Source organism: Canis lupus, chromosome 12 (assembly GCF_003254725.2).
Source record: "Canis lupus dingo isolate Sandy chromosome 12, ASM325472v2, whole genome shotgun sequence".
In the NCBI taxonomy this organism is placed as follows: domain Eukaryota; kingdom Metazoa; phylum Chordata; class Mammalia; order Carnivora; family Canidae; genus Canis; species Canis lupus.
The window spans coordinates 35,466,063-35,479,917 of NC_064254.1; the positions used below are offsets into that span (position 1 = coordinate 35,466,063).

Genomic DNA, 13,855 nt, shown 5'->3' on the forward strand with positions numbered 1-13,855 from the left:
AACACCCAGTGCTCATCCCATCAAGTGCCCCCCTCAGTGCCCATCACCCATTCACCCCCACCCCCCGCCGTCCTCCCCTTCCACCACCCCTAGTTCGTTTCCCAGAGTTAGGAGTCTTTATGTTCTGTCTCCCTTTCTGATATTTCCCACACATTTCTTCTCCCTTCCCTTATATTCCCTTTCACTATTATTTATATTCCCCAAATGAATGAGAACATATAATGCCATTGGAATTTAGAGAAAGATTGCATTGAATCTATAGATTGCTTTGAGTAGTGTAGGCATTTTAAAATATTCTTCCAGTCCATGAGCATGGAATATCTTTATTTATTTTTGTCTATTTTAGTTTCTTTCATCAGTGTCTTATAGTTGTCATCAAACAGATCTTTCACCTCCTTGGTTAAATTTATTCCTATGTATTTTATTCTTTTTGAAGCTATAGTAAGGAGGATTTATTTTTCTTTTTCAGAGATCATTGTTAGTGTATAGAAACACAGCTTATTTTTGTATATTGATTTTGTAATGCCGCAACTTTACTTGATTCATTTATTAGTTCCAATAATGTTTTGGTGGAATCTTTAGTGCTTTCTATATATAATATCATATCATCTCCAAATAATAACAGTTTTATTTCTTCCTTTCCAATTTGGGTATCTTTAATTTCTTTTTCTTGCCTGAGTGCTCTGGCTGAGACTTTAGATACAATGCTGAATAAAAGTGGCAAGATTGGGCATCCTTATTTTATTCCTTATTTTAGAGAGATAGCTCTTATTTTTTTACCATTGACTATGATGCTAGCTATGGGGTTGTCGTATATGGTAAAATAGGTAATGGGGATTATAAGGAGAGCGCTTGTAATCATCACCAGGTGATATATGGAAGTGTTGAATTACTATATTGTACACCTGAAATTAATATTACACTGTATGTTAACTAACTGGAATTTAAATTAAAACTTTTTAAAAATATGCAAATAGAATCCTTTGAGAGAAAGACTGAAATGGGCCTTTCTGCCTATTCCTTCTTCGCTGAGCCCTGGGGTGGTAGCCGCAATGATGCTCACCCCCATTAATAGCTGCTTCTTTGTTTGCTCTAGTCTTGTAGACTAGACTACAAGTCTAGTCTTGTAGTTCAAGACTATTGGCTTTCAGAGCAAGGCGTTTGGAAGTCCTGTCCCTCAAGTAGGAGTTTTAAAATTAGGAGGCTAAATGTGGGTTCAAACCCTAAGCCTCTCAGGGAGAAGCTGGAATTTGGGAGTGACCTCCCATTTGTATGATACTGGACTAGGAGTGAAGTTTAAGGCAAGATTATGTCTTAGCCTTTCCTACTCATTCCAGTATGGGTATTTTCTTATTTACCAAATGTGTAGGAGTCCCTTGGCTAATTTCTGGATTTCCTTCACAGGGAATTAGTCCATGTGCAATGGTTTGTTTGATGACTCTGTGGGAGGAAGGGAGTTCAGTAGCTTCCTATGTCACTATCTTTAAAGACTGCCCCTACCTAATTTTATAAAATGGAAATCTTAGTGATATTTATCACTTTAAAGAATGATAGCTATAATTTATTATGTTGTAATAGAATTCAAGATGGAATTTTGAAGTGATCCCTTGATTAATTTAAGAGTATTTCAGATTCTTATTCTAGTTATTAAAACACTGATATGGTAACAGAACAAAGCTCAAGCTAATCTAACTTGAGTGTTTAATCTCACTTCATTCTATAAATATTTATCAAGTGATTACCATGTTTCAGGCACTGTTGTAAGTACTTAGGCTACAAGTATCCAACCTTGTGGAGCCTCCATTCTATAGCAGACTGCAAAAAAGAGTAAATACACACATAAAAATAAAGAGTAGTCATAACTTCTAAAATATTGGCCTTGGAAATATTCTAGGTGGTACTGACAGCAAAATTCAGTAGAGGACTGTAATCCAACCAGAAACATTTTTGTGACTGTGTTCATTGTTTGCCATTTGGTCGCTCATCTGTGATTTCATTTTACTGAACTCCAACTTTCTCATCTGATCTGAATTACAATGAGGGTGTTAAATCACATCTGTAGTTACCTTTGCATATTTTGTGACTTCAAACACTTAGATTATGATTCACTGTGTGCATAATTTTTTTAATAGTCTCAAACTGGCGGTGTTGCTTTTACTTTGTCTAGGTTTTCTCTAATGAATTAACTTCATAGCTTCATTCTAACTTCATAGTTTGTTTTTTTTTTTAACTTCATAGTTTTGTGCTGTAATTTAACAGCTCAGTAGCTGATTCTTCTAAACTAATACAATATGTGCTTTTTGTGCCTCACTTTTCTCATCTGTAAAATGGGATCTGTAGAAGACCTAACCAAAACAGTTGTTATAAGGATGAAATAATTAACATTTGTAAAAAACACAGAACTAAAGAAAGTGCCAGGCATGCAGTAAGTTTTAAGTGCTGTATTTTCTGCATCCCTGCAAGTCATTTACTTATTTCTACTATCTCAAATATTTTAACACAGTAAATCGGATATTGTTCCTTTTTCTTTCCTTTGTACACTTGGAAGGAAGCAGGATTACAATGAGAAATAAAAGCAAATACATATCTAGCAGGGCCATATAAGAAATGTCTTTTTGTCTATAAACCACTTGTCTCAGGACTAAATCTCTCCAAATGATGCAAATCAAGAGATGTTTTTACACTTAACTCTTTCCTAAAGATTTTCTCTGATTTCAAAAGACATTTTCATTATTATAAAATTCAGTATTACAGAAATTAATAACTTAGAAAGTAAAAAGTCCCTTTACCCACATACTCACCCCACTCTCTACCTCTGGAGAGAATTAATGGTAAGAATCTGTGTATATATACATACAGATATACAGATTATTGTATACATATATACATATTATTGTATATATCTGCATATATTGTGTATATTTGCATGTGTTTACATACATATATTGTATATATTTGCATGCATATATATGTATGATTTTCCTAGTCATTTATTTTTTATTAAAATAAGATCACATTGTACATACAGCTTTGCAAGTGCCTTCTTATTCACTTAAAATATGTCTTTGGTGTCTGTGTCAACACATTTAATTCCTTCCCATTTCTAATAGCTGCATAGAGCTATAACTCAAGGATTTGCTTGTGGCTCTCTGTGCCCCTACCCACAAAGTCATATAGTGGTTAGATCTGATTGGAAAAAGCCCTTCAGCTGACCCTTGTACTGACAGCCACTCCAAATCCTGACCAAAAGGGGCACCAGGAGAGTCATTCAAAAGACCTACTCAGTCCACATCCAGAGATGAGACTTCTCTCAGTACAGGAAAAAGAATTGAGCTGGATGATGAATACACATTCATACAGCAGTTAATCCTGAGGATCACAGAAACATTATAAATCCAATGCCCTTGAAGTGGAACTCCTCTCTGGAGTGTGGATGCCCAGTCATGCACAGCCCACTTGGAGCAGGAAAGAAATTTTATTTGAGGATGTTAAGGTCAAGCTAACTTATTTTAAAATTGCCATAGGAGGCCATTCATTCCCACTTTACTTCTCCCACTTCAAAGCCTACTTCCCATCACTCAGATATTTGCCCTTGGAGCAATTAAGTCCCCTTTTATCTTTTCTATGCCTTCATTAGCTGCCCTGTTTCTCTTTCTTAGCTTGCAAAAGGGTAGATATTTTTTACGTCAAATGCCAATACGCCAAACATCAAATATCCATTCCCATGCAATGCACAGTGAAGATAATTAATACTCTGTTGTAATAAATGTACAATTATTTAATTTGTATACCAAACTTACACATAATTGACTGACCAGGTATAAAGAGTACTCTATCCAGAGAGCTTAGAGTGCCCAACTTAGCTGAGGCCTTTGTTAGTATATGAAGTTGCAGACTCCACAACACAAGGGAATTTTTTGCAGAAAGAAGCCACGAGCTTCTTTGGAAAGAAAACAAGAGACATGGTTATACCAAGAAGAACTTTCATAGCCATGCAGGGTAGGATCTCTCTATGGCATTAAGAAGGAAGCCTCCAGGGTAGGGCTGAGGCAGAAGTTCCTTTCTGCCAGACAGGAATGCAAATGAAACCAAGCCTTAGTACTCCCTGGAACTAAGAATACAGCCTTAGTACTCCCTGGAACACTCAACTTTCCAAAGGCCATTGTCCATCCAATTTGTCCAAGGTTACGTAGCAAATGATACAGAATTGCATAGGTAAAGCATACAGTGGCCAAAGAGTCAGAACCAAGGTAATAAGTAGATCCTGTTCTCCGTTCTTTCATTTTTCAATTGTCACAGAGCCCAGGTAGCCACTACTCCAGGCTAGGGTTCAGGATCTGTTTATCTGTGCCTCAGATAGGTCAAAGCGAACCTTTCTGAAACACTATTTTGAGCAACAAAACGTCCAAGTCCTGCTACTTACGGTTATTTCAACCTGTTTCTTTCAGATACCATTGTCCTTATCGCTTCAATAGCAGTTGTTTCTGCAAAAACTCAGGGTAATATTTTTGCAACGTCCGCACTCAGAAGTCTCCGTTTCCTACAGATCCTCCGCATGGTGCGCATGGACCGAAGGGGAGGCACTTGGAAATTACTAGGTTCAGTGGTCTATGCTCACAGCAAAGTAAGGCTTGCTTTCTGAATTATAGAATAAGACTTTAGAAACCTTTTCGTTGATTGCCATGGAATATTTAATGAACCCATCAAGCATACTTAGTCATTTCAGAAATTAGTTAAAGCACAATGTATAATGGATTACTTAAAAGTCACCATATGGTTGCCAGAGGGAAGGAGATTGGGAGAAGAGGCAAAATCAGTGAAGGAGAGAGAAAGAGACAGCGTTACAGTTATGGAATGACTAAGTCACAGGAATGAAAGGCACAGCACAGGGCATCTAGTCAGTGATACTGTAATAGTGATGTGTGGTGACAGATGGCAGTAACACTTGTGGTGAGCACAGCATAACATACAGAGAAATGGAATCAGGATGCTGTACACCTGAAACTAATGTAACTGTGTGTCAACTCTACTCAAATAAAAAAATACTGCTTTCCAAGTCCTCATGCTTCAAATAAATTATAGTAAACCCATGTATTTAGAATACTGTGCAACCATAAAAATAAAAGACTGAGGAAGTGGTTCTGTTCACTGGGACATTCTCTGAATAAAAAAGTAAATTCCATAAATATATATGTATGTATATTTATACATTGTCATAAATATCCAAAAAGTAGAAAAATGAATACATAGATTTTTTTTCCTTTTTCACAGATTTTTTTACCTCTAACAGCTTTTTATTCTTTTTATATCTAGGAATTAATCACAGCTTGGTACATAGGATTTTTGGTTCTTATATTTTCATCTTTCCTTGTCTATCTTGTGGAAAAGGATGCCAATAAAGAGTTTTCTACATATGCAGATGCTCTCTGGTGGGGCACAGTAAGTATAAAAATCTGTTTTTGTCTTTTGGATATTGTGAAATGTTTCCTTTGAATACAGTGTAATGATTTCTATGAATCATTTATGAAAGGTCTCAATAAAAACATTAACTTCCAAAAGGGAGTTATGTGACAATATACAGCACTAAAATTGTCTAAAGAGTTTTGTCATCTCTATGGCTCAACAAAATTAAGTTCTCTTATAAATCATCAGAAGCACTTCTTGAGTGCTAGATTGTTTCCAAAATAAGGATACATTATTTTTTTAAACTGTGATTAAAATCTTGATAAGTTGTTTGTTTGTTTTAACTTTGTGGAGCACAGATTTAAATTACCAATTTTGCACTGGCTTACCATTCATCAAGAAGTTTATCTGAGGTTAAAAGAAGGAATAGTAACTGAATGAAAGCTAAAGTAAAATTATGGCACAAAAAGTGAAAAAGAGAAAACTGGTAACCATCTGTGAGATCAGAGATTATAGACACCTAATTTCAAAATTTTCCACTCAAAAACTTACTTTTCATTTAAGTTGTTATTTTTTTTTTTAAAAGATTTTATTCATTCATTAGAGACAGAGAGAGAGAGAGGCAGAAACACAGGCAGAGGGAGAAGCAGGCTCCATGCAGGGAGCCTGACGTGGGACTCGATCCCGGGTCTCCAGGATCACACCCTGGGCTGAAGGCGGCACTAAACCGCTGAGCCACCGGGGCTGCCCCATTTAAGTTGTTATTAAAGGATAGTTCACCAAGCAAATAAAAAGGTCATGACCTCCTACAGACACGTGCTAAAGAATTTAACTCTTTTTCTAAAATCTTTCATTCTTTTTTTTAATAAATTTATTTTTTATTGGTGTTCAATTTACCAACATACAGAATAACACCCAGTGCTCATCCCATCAAGTGCCCCCCTCAGTGCCCATCACCCATTCACCCCCACCCCCCGCCGTCCTCCCCTTCCACCACCCCTAGTTCGTTTCCCAGAGTTAGGAGTCTCTCATGTTCTGTCTCCCTTTCTGATATTTCCCACACATTTCTTCTCCCTTCCCTTATATTCCCTTTCACTATTATTTATATTCCCCAAATGAATGAGAACATATAATGTTTGTCCTTCTCCGATTGACTTACTTCACTCAGCATAATATTGAAGCAAATGGTGGATATTTGTCATTTCTAATGGCTGAGTAATATTCCATTGTATACATAAACCACATCTTCTTTATCCATTCATCTTTCGATGGACACCGAGGCTCCTTCCACAGTTTGGCTATTGTGGACATTGCTGCTAGAAACATCCGGGTGCAGGTGTCCCGGCGTTTCATTGCATCTGTATCTTTGGGGTAAATCCCCAGCAGTGCAATTGCTGGGTCGTAGGGCAGGTCTATTTTTACCTCTTTGAGGAACCTCCACACAGTTTTCCAGAGTGGCTGCACCAGTTCATATTCCCACCAACAGTGTAAGAGGGTTCCCTTTTCTCCGCATCCTCTCCAACATTTGTTGTTTCCTGCCTTGTTAATTTTCCCCATTCTCACTGATGTGAGGTGGTATCTCATTGTGGTTTTGATTTGTATTTCCCTGATGGCAAGTGATGCAGAGCATTTTCTCATGTGCATGTTGGCCATGTCTATGTCTTCCTCTGTGAGATTTCTCTTCATGTCTTTTGCCCATTTCATGATTGGATTGTTTGTTTCTTTGGTGTTGAGTTTAATAAGTTCTTTATAGATCTTGGAAACTAGCCCTTTATCTGATATGTCATTTGCAAATATCTTCTCCCATTCTGTAGGTTTTCTTTTAGTTTTGTTGACTGTATCCTTTGCTGTGCAAAAGCTTCTTATCTTGATGAAGTCCCAATAGTTCATTTTTGCTTTTGTTTCTTTTGCCTTCATGGATGTATCTTGCAAGAAGTTACTGGGGCCGAGTTCAAAAAGGGTGTTGCCTGTGTTCTCCTCTAGGATTTTGATGGAATCTTGTCTCACATTTAGATCTTTCATCCATTTTGAGTTTATCTTTGTGTATGGTGAAAGAGAGTGGTCTAGTTTCATTCTTCTGCATGTGGATGTCCAATTTTCCCAGCACCATTTATTGAGCAGTCATCAAAAACCTCCCAAGACACAAAAGTCCAGGGCCAGATGGCTTCCCAGGGGAATTCTATCAAACGTGTAAAGAAGAAACCATACCTACCCTACTAAAGCTGTTTGAAAAGATAGAAAGAGATGGAGTACTTCCAAATTTGTTCTATGAGGCCAGCATCACCTTAATTCCAAAACCAGACAAAGACCCCACCAAAAAGGAGAATTACAGACCAATATCCCTGATGAACATGGATGCAAAAATTCTCAACAAGATACTAGCCAATAGGATCCAACAGTACATTAAGAAAATTATTCACCATGACCAAGTAGGATTTATCCCTGGGACCCAAGGCTGGTTCAACACTCGTAAAACAATCAATGTGATTCATCATATCAGCAAGAGAAAAACCAAGAACCATATGATCCTCTCATTAGATGCAGAGAAAGCATTTGACAAAATACAGCATCCATTCCTGATCAAAACTCTTCAAAGTGTAGGGATAGAGGGAACATTCCTCGACATCTTAAAAGCCATCTATGAAAAGCCCACAGCAAATATCATTCTCAATGGGGAAGCACTGGGAGCCTTTACCCTAAGATCAGGAACAAGACAGGGATGTCCACTCTCACCACTCTCACCACTGCTATTCAACATAGTACTGGAAGTCCTAGCCTCAGCAATCAGACAACAAAAAGACATTAAAGGCATTCAAATTGGCAAAGAAGAAGTCAAACTCTCCCTCTTCACCGATGACATGATACTCTACATAGAAAACCCAAAAGCCTCCACCCCAAGATTGCTAGAACTCATACAGCAATTCGGTAGCGTGGCAGGATACAAAATCAATGCCCAGAAATCAGTGGCATTTCTATACACTAACAATGAGACTGAAGAAAGAGAAATTAAGGAGTCAATCCCATTTACAATTGCACCCAAAAGCATAAGATACCTAGGAATAAACCTAGCCAAAGAGGTAAAGGATCTATACCCTAAAAACTATAGAACACTTCTGAAAGAAATTGAGGAAGACACAAAGAGATGGAAAAATATTCCATGCTCATGGATTGGAAGAATTAATATTGTGAAAATGTCAATGTTACCCAGGGCAATATACACGTTTAATGCAATCCCTATCAAAATACCATGGACTTTCTTCAGAGAGTTAGAACAAATTATTTTAAGATTTGGGTGGAATCAGAAAAGACCCCGAATAGCCAGGAGAATTTTAAAAAAGAAAACCATATCTGGGGGCATCACAATGCCAGATTTCAGGTTGTACTACAAAGCTGTGGTCATCAAGACAGTGTGGTACTGGCACAAAAACAGACACATAGATCAATGGAACAGAATAGAGAACCCAGAAGTGGACCCTGAACTTTATGGTCAACTAATATTCGATAAAGGAGGAAAGACTATCCATTGGAAAATCTGTCATTCTTAACAAGGGAACCAGTACAATGTTACATCCAGTTCAAAGGACTATCCAAAAAACAGAAATGTATAAAAATCAGGAATATTGAAATGAATTCCAGTAGAGGTAAAGCTGGCTTCTTCCACAGTGTGAGAGCAAAGTCAATTAAACCTCTGCTAGACAGAATTTATTTACATGTCTATAGAAAAGAATTATTTTGCAATGCTACCAGTTATCTACAACTTACAGAGTTGCAAAATAGCTCAAAAGCCATGAAAAATGCAGAGGCCATAAAATCAGAAGTCAATAACCTCGAAGGGTGTGCTTTAAGCAAGGCATAGTTTTCCATTAAAGCAAAAATCTTGTTTGCATTGTAAAAAATTTATAAAACAGTCATTGAAACATGTGCCTTAATAAGAATGTCACAGGATAGGGTAATGCTTTCTGCAATACATAAACTGTATTTCTTTTTATTTTATTCCTTAAGACAATCCAAAAGAGTGTTTTGTGAAAATATACAGCTTTTATAATTGTCTAAAAAACTTCCCATCTCTTTGGGCCAACAAAGTTAAGTTCTCTAATAAATCATCAGTAATATTTCTTGAGTGCTAGATTGTCGCCAAAATTAAAATATATCATTTTCTTAAACTGTGGTCAAAATATTTATAAGTTGGGAGGGGCACCTGAGTGGCTTAGTAGGTTAAGAGTCCAACTCTTGATTTCAGCTCAGATCTGATTTCAAGGTTATGAGTTCAAATCCCACAATGGGCTACTAGAAAATAAATATATACATTTATAGGTTGGTTGTTTGTTTTGTGGAATATAGATTTAGGTTACCAATTGTTGCATTGTTCTGCTACTCATCAAAAGTGCATCAGTGAGAGCTAAAACTCTGGTCAAGGACAAAGAAAATTTGCCCCGGCTTGTATTAAGCAGAACTCAGTATGTTTGCTGGCCACACAGCAGCAATAAAATGAATAAGAATCAGATATATATTGACCTGAAGGTTAAGATTTTTTTCTGAAATTATCAGTCAGTGTCTGCAAGATTGTGCCATTGATAACAAGGCAATCTGGCAATTTAAGAATTTGGTTCCCAGATCCTCCCTCCTACCCCACAAGCAATAATGGACATTTTAAAAGGACGAAAGTAGAAAACCTGAAAGAGAGCAGTCATGTGACATTCATAAAATACCTTTTACATATAGAATGCAAATGAAAATCTATGACTCGTTGTGTGATAAACTGTGTAAATTGAGAAAACAGGAGCCTCTTCTAGCCAACAAGGGGAAGATAATTTATTATTCCAGGCTTCAAAGCAACAATTGGAGCTTAAGTTTAGTATTTGTTTCTCTTTGATAATTCTAACATACTTAAATTCTTGAGACATTCATGTGCACCTGTCCCATTGAGATGCAGTCGTTGATGAGTTTTGCCTGGCAGCTCTTTATCCTTCTTTCCAATAGTCTTCCTTTTCTCCTTATTACTAATCAGAATTGCTGTATTGTGTGTTAAATAGTGTGTGGGAAAGTTCTTAATATACTTCTCACTTAGTCACCAGCTTATTTCTTTTGCCAGAATAACCCACGTAACAGGTTTTCAAAGGTCATATCTGTGACTTTCAGAGGGGAAGCAACATATTTTCATTGATTCCCATTTCAGTAGTGCTATTTTGACTGAAGCTTAACCTGTACTTAACAGGTTCCTTCAAAGGCCTAATTATGTCTCCATTAAAAAAAATCTGGTCTTGAATACAAAAGTAAAAGTCTTCTAACATGTCAGGCTTCTAGGAAAAGGCTTTGTTGGTCCACAGTGGGTTTGTTGATATTAACTGAGTCATTAATGAAATTGTCTGAAGCCTAAAAATATACTAAAAAGCAAACAAGAGTGCTTATTATTTCTATTCTTTATAAGAAGAACATATAGTGGGTCTCCAATGTGAAATAAAATAAATTTAGAACACTGTACCTTTTATTATATATTGATCAAGACCTTAATAAAAAAAAAGACCTTAATAAAATATATGGCTGGATACTTTCTGGTTAAAATTGTCTATGTCGCACATAATAGACACCTTGCTAATTATGAAAGTATCCAGAATAAAGAGAGAAATGAAAACATCCTGAATTAGAGTGTTTCTAAATATTAGAATTCAGTTAAAAAATAGGAAATTCTCTTCATTAAGAAAGCCTAAATTATTTGACATTAAGTATCAAAAGGCAACTTGTGGTTTATGGATACAATATTTCAGTGAATTCTGAATACTGAATACTAAGTACTAACCTCTTTTCATTAAGAAAATAGCAAAACCAACTTTTGGAGGGATTCATGATGTGATCAGCACTACTCAAAACTAGTAACAATTCAAAGAACTCTGATCCCTGGAAACAATTCCATACTAATGAATAACAACACTTAACTCATTAAGTAAGTGAAATCATCAATATAAAGGACCTGGGACTAAGGCCACAGCCAGTGCCCAATCAAAAATGGTGGCTGCCATTGGTATAAATATCTCATTATGGATGTTAGATGGAAGCACCATTATTTTTTTTTTTTTTTTGGAAGCACCATTATAACAAAAGGAACAAAGAGTTGTATACTTCATGGCAGACTCACAGCTTAAGCACAGAAGGGCCTTGGGAATTGGGGGTTACAATGAAAAGATGTTCTAGGTTCTGAAGTAGCAGCTAAAGGCACGTTCGTGACAAAGGAAGTAGACACGGGTCAAGGGGAAGTAACTCTAGAGGGTTAGGCAGTGACAGCTCAGGAAAAGAGGATCTTCTGATTGTTAGGCAGAGCTCCATTTGATGTTATTTCCTATTATTATTTTCCTCCTTTTTGGTTGCTTTAGGTTTATTCTGAAATAACTTAGGAACAAGTCTTCCTGGAGCTATTTCCTATTATTATCTCCTTCTTTCCTGTTAATATTTTTCTCCTTTTGATTTGCTTTAGATTTATTCTGAAATAACTTAAGATCAGGTCTTCCTGAAGTCATATTGCCTGATAATGACCTGTTCTTGAAGGCCAGCTTGTTCTCTATTTACTACTATTTCTGTGATAAAGACAGTGTTATGGGTGGCTTTTTTTTTTTTTAAAGAAGCATACAGCAGCAAATAGTATAAATCTATTCTTGAGTAAGTGTCTGCATACAGCCCCCATGTGGGACCATGTGCTTGATGTGATTACATAAGGCATGTAGGAGAATTTGATATTAGCCAATTAGTCCTAGAATTCATGCTGAAAACCTTACAGCCTCTCTCAAAGCAAATAATATGGAAGTATCTATGGATAGTGTTGTATACGGTGCATTCAGCAGGTTGTACAGCCCAAATATATGTCATGAGTTTCATCCCCCTGCCAAATCTAAGAATAAGAAATGGCGTAAATTTATGGAATAACTAAAAATACCCTTGTGTCTGATGATACTGAGAATCAACCCTCCTTATATTAGGTTCACCAGCACAAAATGTTTTCTGCAACTTTTATAAGTTGTTGTTTCCTGACTCAGTGTTGGTAACATTAAATAAAAGTTAACAGTTATTTCTCACTACCAGCGCATTACCTGATGGTATCAAAGCTTTACTTGGCCATGAGATTATCACCATACCAACCCCTAACTATCCAAGAACATTATCAAGTACCAAGCAAGAACTGAGACACACTTACCCAAGCTGCTACCCACCAAAACATCTTAGCTTCTATGAGCCTCTATAAGTCCTCTGCCTACCTGGATGGCATAAATGTATGAAATATATTGGTCATAAGCCTTTTAACAGAAGCGTTTCCTAAGAAGTCTGTTCCTACTAAAAGAATGTCAAATCACACATGGCTCTGGATACTTTTGCTCAGTTTTATTCCATAAACATTGAGCACATACTGTATGGAAAAGAACAGAAGAATTAAAGTCAGGAATCTTGGCTTCCAGCCCCATCGTTATGATTTAGCAGAGGTGTGATATTCAGCAATCATTTACTATCTATAAAATTAAGAAAATAGTATGACCCAAACACAAAGTTGCTATGTGTATTAAAGAAGATAAGGATATGTAGTGCCTTTATCAGGCATTGGACAAATGTTAGCCACTACTATTATTACATATTTGACAATGAACCTGCAAGAACAACATAGGATGCTATTGCCCTGAGCTGCCTGCCACTGCAGAACCCAAATTATATGATGCCACCACCATGAGAGAGTCTGGTGTTTGCAGACTGAAAACCTTTCACGTCTACTAGTTTACAATGAACAAATTTCTTGCGCAGGTTCTAGACTACCCACTCCCTGAACATAGGTGTTCAGGAAGTAGCTAGGGAGAAGAGAAAAGGAGGGAAGAAAAGAGAAGAGAAGAGAAGCAAGGCAAGGGGAGGAGAGGAGAGGAGTGGGTAAGGGAAGAGATTATTGACAAACTGTTCCTGTGAATCATCCTCCTTTAAAGGACCGCCTTATGGCGAAATTATACTGTGCTTTGGGAATCTACAAATAGTATGTTCTAAGCTTGTTCACATGAATGAATTAGCTATAAACTGGTATTCATAACTGTATTCTCAAAATTAGGCCAATAAATGTTTCTTAATTTGCTACCTGAAGGGAAGGGTGGGTTTATGTCTACTGGTCTGGAATTAATTCTGTTATTGAAGGGAGGGGGAAAAAAAAGCTACAGCCTAATCAGCATCCAAATTATAATCTGACTATAGCAACTGTCATCCCACAAAAAAAGAAGAGAAAAGAAAAGAAAAAAAAATCAAGAGAGCTTGGGCCAGAATTTGCATTTGTTTTACAGTATTATTCCTGAAGAAAATGTCTCGGTTACTAAACACACCAAGGGCCCCCAGTCCACCTTTGCTACCACATTACACATTTATACCAACATTTGCAACCCACAGATTTTTCAGAAGATATCTTTTCTCGCCTGCATGCCTGCAACCAAGGACATGA

At 36.8% G+C, this 13,855-nt stretch overlaps 1 protein-coding gene across 3 annotated transcripts in view; it reads left to right on the top strand.

The window, feature by feature from the left end:
* Positions 1-13,855, top strand: part of KCNQ5 (potassium voltage-gated channel subfamily Q member 5) — a 495,778-nt gene that overhangs the window by 384,489 nt on the left and 97,434 nt on the right. For all 3 annotated transcript variants that reach the window (XM_025444409.3, XM_035697462.2, XM_025444410.3), the window contains exons 4-5: positions 4,449-4,624; positions 5,314-5,439. In XM_025444409.3, the coding sequence (XP_025300194.3) occupies positions 4,449-4,624; positions 5,314-5,439 (302 nt within the window). The remainder of the gene's footprint in view (positions 1-4,448; positions 4,625-5,313; positions 5,440-13,855) is intronic.